The 7,189-nt window shown below is 40.2% G+C and overlaps 1 protein-coding gene across 1 annotated transcript; it reads right to left on the reverse strand.

The window, feature by feature from the left end:
* Nucleotides 1-2,889: 2,889 nt before the first annotated feature.
* On the reverse strand, nucleotides 2,890-7,189 carry ELAC1 (elaC ribonuclease Z 1). Its single transcript, XM_015812141.2, has 3 exons — nucleotides 7,023-7,189; nucleotides 6,085-6,552; nucleotides 2,890-3,855 (listed from the first exon to the last, which is right to left on the reverse strand). Exons 1-3 carry the CDS (start codon nucleotides 7,177-7,179, stop codon nucleotides 3,386-3,388), a joined length of 1,095 nt encoding a protein of 364 aa, XP_015667627.1. The 5' UTR covers nucleotides 7,180-7,189; the 3' UTR covers nucleotides 2,890-3,385.

A 7,189-nucleotide genomic window follows, 5' to 3' on the forward strand; every position in this document is an offset into this window, starting at 1 on the left:
AAGACTTGGTTATTTCAGCGGGCAGGACTGGCCTAGGGGTATTTTAAATTGGTTTTAACTAAATTTTAGTAGAAGCGGCCTATTTAAATATTTATTTTTAATCATTTTCTTAAATTTTGTATTGTATTGTATTAGTTGTTTTTAAACTGGCTGTAAGCCGCCCTGAGTCCTCCGGGAGAAGGGCGGGGTATAAATATAACAAAATAAATAAAATAAATAAATAAATAAATAAATATGCCACTTATTTCATCTTAATTTTTTTCTTACCCTTGTCTGGATGCATCCTGTAAGAAAATGTAATATTTTTTTTTCAATTTGAGAGCTCAGAATTCTAAGAGGACAATCAAAAAACAAATCCCCACAAGATCTGTATCAAAATGGATGACTGTTTAGCTTGGATTGTTAAGGAGAAAAGAACTCCTATGATTATTACAGGAAATTTTATCTGGTTCCTGGCACAGAACCAGAGGAAAACTTTGATAAACTCAGTTCCTGCTATTTAAAAAGGGGAGAAGGAACACACAAGTAGTCGACTTACGACAATTGAACGCAAAATTTTCACTGCTAGGCAAAACAGCTTTTGAGTTTTCCTCCACTTTACGACCGTTCTTGCCCTAATTAAATGAATCACTTTCATTTCATGCAGTTGTTTAGTAAATAACAGTTATTAAGTGGCTTCCTCATTGATTTTACTTGTTGGAAGGTTGCAAAAGATAATCACATGACTCTAAGACATGCAATTGTCATAAATATGAGCCAGCTGCCAGGTGTCTGAATTTTGATCATGTACGTGTAGGGGATGCTGAAACGGTTATAAGTGTGAAAACTGGTCACAATGCCATTGTAACTTTGAATGGTCACTAAATGAGTGGTTTTAAGTCCAGAACCACCTGTAGTTAGAATCTTCTTTGTCCAAATCACTTTCTATTTGTATGGGAAGGATTCAACCTTTATACCAAGTATAAAACCAGATCTGAAGTATTTCAGCTAAGGTGGGACCACAACAATGTAGAGATGGTTTTAACTTCTGGATGCACTTGGATGGAAGAATAAAAAAGAAGGGGCAAGAACACATTATTCTAAAAATGGATAAACCACATTGTGTCTCCAGATTCCTCAAAGCTCTTTTGCTGTGCCAGTAAATGAACTGCATTGCCCCAGTGAGTGAAAACATCCACCCTTAATGACTAATGCTGCCCTTCTTGCCACACATATACACAAAAAGCAAACCAAAACTGCTTACCAAAGCATTTCAAAACCACAACTGGTTTTCTGTAGTGTTTATGTCTGAATTGAGTTAAGTCACAGCTGGATTGCATCAACCCATGTTATCTAATCTTTGAACAGATTCAGTTTCCCTAATGTTGGCTCCACTCTATAGTCTGTCTCTAAGTCCTCATTTTATCATCTGAGTTTTGGGAAACTACCAGTTAGGTTCCAACTAAGTTTGTGTTCAGCACACTCCCGCTCAACCTTTCAATCCACAGCCACAGCCCTAAGTTCACCTAACAAGAATACAGTTTGATGTTCATTTATTAAAAGATAGCAAACATCAAAAACAGCTGGCAAAAATAAGATAAAAGGCAGGCAAGAAGCAAGGGGCAAGAATTTACATTATTTCTATATTCATATATCAAAAGGTGCAATAACTTCCCGGAAACCCTGGAAATAAGATTGCAAATAATTAGCATAGACCAGCGTTTCTCAACCTCAGGAATTTTGAGTTGCATGGACTTTAACAAAGCTCACGAAGGGCCAGCAGCTGCCTCAGCCTGGCACACCTCAGCAGCAGAGGAAGATTTTGAAGGCCACCTGGGACCAGTAGGGGGCAGCAGATACAGGTGGTTGTGGGAGTGGAGGGCAGCCCAAAGTGCGGGAGACGGAGATAGCCAGGTGTTGGGAGTTGAAGCACATGCTGCAGTTGTAAATGTGGGCAGGTTGCCAAGCACCCAAATTTTGATCACATGAACATGGGGGTGCTGCAACAGCAGTTAACTTACAGGGCCAGCCATTATTACAATTTATTCAGCACCACTGCGCAGGTAATCCTTAACTTACAACCATAATTGAGCCCAAAATGTCCATTCCTAAGCAAGAAAATTAAGTGAATTTTGCCCCATTTTACGACCTTGCCACAGTTGTTAAGTGAATTGCTGCAGTTGTTAAGTTAGTAACATGGTTGTTAATGAAACTGGCTTCCCCACTGACTTTGCAAAAGGGGATCACGCTGGGACTCTGCCACTGTCATAAATATGAGCCAGTTGCCAAGAGCCTGAATTTTGATCACGTGACCATGGGGATGATGCCACAATGGTTATAATATAAGGTGTGAAAATGTGATACATTACTTTTTTCAGTGCTGTTGTAACTTCGCACAATCACTAAACAAATAGATGTAAGTCAAGGATTAACTGTGACTCCAAACAGTTGCTAACAATTGGTCATCAAGCGAGGAGACCTATAATCACCACCATTTCCTACATACTTCTGCCAATGATGGACAACTGTCCACATTTTGCTTTCAACCAGGTGATGACAGTTCTTTCCATCTCTTTTCCTGAAAATTTTGTGATACCGAAATACTTGAAATATTGAAGCAACAATTAATCAAGTTTAGAAGCACAAGGTGGAAATTGTGTTGCATTCTGACAACGCTGGACTTCACATCTCGCAAGCCACCCCAGAGCCAACTGCAAACTTGGATCTCCTTATCTTAGTCCATCTGTTTGACACTATGTGACTTCCAACTTTTGCTAAAAATTTATAGAATAATTTTATGGGAATAAAGAGGTGAAATGGACTGTCAGGATCTGATTGAAGAAAGGAAGTGTAGGGCTTTCTTGTGACTTCTTTAAGAAGCTTGTTAACTCTCTATTTTATTCATTTTTTGTATTTCATATTTTCAGCATAAGTATTCTGCATTTATTACACTTCCAGAAAATGCTGATTGTTCAAATTCATTCTTGGCACACTCTTATGCACTCTGCATTAAGAGGACAAATCTCCCAACTGAATAGGTGCATGTTTCCTCAAACCATGTTTTCCACCCCTAACTTCAATTATTCCCATGTGTTACTGAGCGTTTAAAAAAACCGCAGCCTTCGTTCATGAAGTCCTCGGTTCCAAATAACTAAAACACACAGAGTTTGTCTTACAAGGAAGGAATCCCTCTTGCAAAGGCCTTGCACATAAAAAAGCACATTTGTCAACATTACAAATGCATCAGAAATATTGGATGCAATAAAGAACAGATGTTCATAAGAAGAGGCTCATCCTTTAATTCAAACCGAATTTCCTTCAGTCTCTTCCAAGATGATCACCTGAAAGAAAATCACAGCTGGAATTTTTGCATACCTGCCAATTTCCATTTTGTTGTCCAGCAGTCCTATTTTGATTTTTTAACTGCAATACTAATTGTCATAAAATCCTCGGCCAATACCACTTCTTGACCATTCAAAACCATCTCAGCTTGCTTTTTCAGCTCTGTAACGTCTGCATCTCCTTCCCCCATCTGATTTGCAGGCTTGTATCTTTGACTAAAATGAGAGAGGACCAACTTCCTCGCTTTGCACAGCTTAGCAAATTCTGCTGCCATTTTCGGCGTGCTGTGGCCACGTTCTTTGGCTTTGTCCACCTGGCTGTCATCCAGCGTGGCCTCATGAATCAAGACATCGGCTTCAGAGCAAAGCAACCTCACTCCGTCCCCAACCACACCCGAGCAATCTCCTAAAATGCAAATTTTTCTTCCAGGAAAAGGATTTCCTAAGACATCCGTAGGAGAGACGATTGTCCCATTTTCCAGAGTAATCGGAACACCTTCTTTCAATTTCCCATATAAGGGGCCCGGCAGAATTCCTAGAAATTCAAGAACAGGAATAAGAGTAACTTTTGTGCAGTTTATTTTTCATTAAAAAAAAAAAAAGACTTCTGGTGCAGTAACTCCATAACTCTAAAATCCACCAACCTTCCCCTTTTAAAGAGATCAAATTTCTAGACCTTATGAATACTTGTGTTTGAAACTGTGCACATGATAAATTTAATGGACCACTTTTTCTGTACACTATTTTTTTCTTTTTTGTTGTTAGTGTTGAATTTATGCTTTTGTTTCATTTTGTTTGTTTTACTGTTTGTATTTTATTCTCTACTAGCTGTACCCGGCCACGCGTTGCTGTGGCTCAGTCTGGTAAAAGCGTGTGTTGCTTTTACGTCCAACAGATGGTGCTGTTTTTCAAAAAAAGCATGTTTTTACCTGTCATATAATGTGACATCTATATAATATAGGTATATAAAAACACGCGCGTATTCGAATGCAACGTTGTGTCAAAATTTCAAAGCAATCAGTGAAGAACTTTCGGAGATTTAAGATTTTGAACAAACGAACATTTACATTTTTATTTATAGATGATAAAACAAAAATAAATAAATAAGCTGTGCACACAAAATTGAAACTTCTCTCATTTTTATTCTATTAAATTTATATGCCACTCATCTTAGTACTGCACTTGTACTTGCTTTCACTTGTCCCCTCATCCACAATCTTTCCTCTTCTAGTATCCTTTTGAACATCTTAATATTTTTTTTTGGGGGGGGGGAGAGAAAACCAGTTCAAGCACGAATCGTGCATTTCATCTGCTCGAAAAGCTATTAGTCACCAAATTTTGTGTCATAGTCACGCATGTAATATCTGCAGAAGTGCTGCAAAACTTCAGTCTAGTTCAGCTGGTGGTATAAAGATGGAACTGAAAATCTCTCTTTTTCAATTTTCCCAGAGTAGAATAGTACAGGTAGTTCTTGTTTAGTGACTGCCTCATTTAGCAACTATTTGCAGTTGTAACAGTAATGAAAAAGTAACTGTGACCAATTCTCACATTTACAACTTTCGCAGGTCTGTAAAGCAAAGAAAAACTGAAATCAGATGACAAGCACTCTCATGGTTTCACTTAGCAACTGTTTCAACTTAACAACCAAGTTGCCAGTCCCAGTTGTGATCACTAAACAAGGACCTGCTATGTGGGGTGGTTTTAATTACAGGCATGAGGAGTAAATATACTCCATGCATCTGAAGATATAATGCACAAAAGCATATACACTGGTTAGTTTCTATTCTTAACAAACTCTGTTATTTCTGCTGCAAAGAATCCACATAGTTATTTTTCTGGGCAGTTACTAAATGGGAGATGTAGCTAGAAGGAATTGAAGTGTCTGTAACACACCAAATACGGGCTTTGATCACCAATACAGTCATTTTCTCTCGTCCTTCCCTTTCCATTATTTCTGAACTGAATTCTGATCCATGCAACCGTATTTTCAAGCTGGTTGAAAATACCCTAAAAGCCTGTCTGTGTTACAAAATACCAATAACACCGTTCTTCTGGAAATATCAGCTTTTAGAGGTAGTCCTCAATTTATGTCCACAACTGAATCCAAAATTTCTATTGCTAAGTGAGATAGCCATTGAGTGAGTTTTGCCCCATTTTACGACCTTTCCTGCCACAGTTATTAAGTGAATCACAGCAGTTGCTAAGTTTCTATGGAGATTCTCGGTCATCCAGGTCCTGGTTGTCCCAAAGGTGCTTTTTCAGGAGGCAGCTGGACTGTCTGATTTCCACTGAAGGGACCCAGGGCAGGAAACATCCCACAGCCAAGGAGGCTCCACACCCATTTGGACCACTCAGGTGACCCTGAGGACACAGAGATAAGCCTCCAGGTGGCCTCAAGGACTCTCATCTAAAAGGAGGCAAATGACCAGCTGTCTGCAAGGAGTATAAACCCTTCCCTTCCCCACCCTCCAGTCAAGAGCTGAAGAAGCTTCTGGGACGAGAAGCAAAATCTCTTCAAAGGAAAAACAAGAAAGTCCAGTTGCCTCTTGAAAAAAGCATCTTTGGGACAGTTGTTAAGTGAGTAACACCAGCTGCCAAGCATCCGAATTTTTATCACGTGACCACGGGGATTTGCCATGGTCGTGTGAAAAAAGGTCATAAGTCATTTTTTCCAAGCTGTTGTAACTTCAAGCTGTCACTAAACAAATGGTTGTAAGTCAAGGAACAGCTGTATAATAACCAGCAGAGCCGGATGCACTCCTACCTAATTCTTTCAATTTCTGAGCGTTGAGCTTGCCGGTCCGTGGCTTCTCTTCGACCAGAAACCCAAAAGAAGGTATACGATGAAACAGTCTGAAAGCCTTCATCACGACGGGCCCACCGTCCTCCAAGAAGTACGAGTCGTCTGCGAGATTCAGGTGAATAACGTCTCCTGGTGGCTCTGGACAGCTGGCCTCACCTCGCTTCCCAGCAAACACGTCAGCCCATTCTTCCTCAGGGCACTGGTTGCAAGTGGGAACCAGTTCGTGGACAACGTAAGGGAAAAGCAGCTGAGAACGGGAAAGCGCCATGACTGTCTGGAGAAAATCCTTTAGCCCAAGGGGTCCGTAAATATCCACCGGCAGCTTGCGGGCGTCAGGACTACACTGCAGGCTGATTGTACACAACAGTCCCGGAAGGCCAAAGACGTGGTCCCCATGCAGATGAGTTATAAAAATCTTGGTAATCTTGCCTAACAATATAAAATAAGATTGATAGCATCCAGGGCTGCACATAATTAAAGTTAAAAATAAATGGGAGATAAAAGCAACAGGACAAGGACTTTTCTGCTGGAAAGTGGCAAAAAAAGTCATCAATTGCAGTCATGTGACTGTAGGACACTATAACTTTTTAATAATCAAGGAGAGAAGCAACCTGGAACTAAGGAGAAATTTCCTGACAGTGAGAACAATTAATCAGTGGAACAACCTGCCTCCAGAAGCTGTGAATGCTCCAACACTGGAAGTTTTTAAGAAGAGACTGGACAGTCATTTGTCTGAAATGGTATAGGGTTTCCTGCTTGAGCAGAGGTTTGGACTAGATGACCTCCAAGGTCCCTTCCAACTAAATCTATTATTCCATTCTATTCTAATTCTGCAAAAGACCAGGCCCTCCCAACTTTTCCCAGCATTTGGAAAGTTATTTACAACCTCTTCAACGCACCTGCTTTGAGATTACTCTTCATAAATTGTGTCTGGGTTCCTTCGCCACAATCAAACAGCCAGCATTCCCCTTCAAAACGGATTACCGTAGCCGAGGCCCCTCTCGTTGGAGATGGGTATGCAGCCCCCGTCCCCAGAAATGTTATATCCATGGACATTTTACTCAAA

Source organism: Protobothrops mucrosquamatus, unplaced genomic scaffold, assembly GCF_001527695.2.
Source record: "Protobothrops mucrosquamatus isolate PMUCROS unplaced genomic scaffold, P.Mucros_1.0 scaffold70, whole genome shotgun sequence".
In the NCBI taxonomy this organism is placed as follows: Eukaryota; Metazoa; Chordata; class Lepidosauria; order Squamata; family Viperidae; genus Protobothrops; species Protobothrops mucrosquamatus.

Bases quoted from the DNA above. Each gene is read 5' to 3' on its own strand.
- ELAC1 (XM_015812141.2), bottom strand. From the start codon at position 7,179: ATGTCCATGGATATAACATTTCTGGGGACGGGGGCTGCATACCCATCT. The intron at 6,553-7,022 runs GTGCGTTGAAGA...TTATATTGTTAG, and splicing joins GAAGAGTAATCTCAAAGCAG to GCAAGATTACCAAGATTTTT. The intron at 3,856-6,084 runs GTAGGAGTGCAT...TTGAATTTCTAG, and splicing joins TCAGAAATTGAAAGAATTAG to GAATTCTGCCGGGCCCCTTA.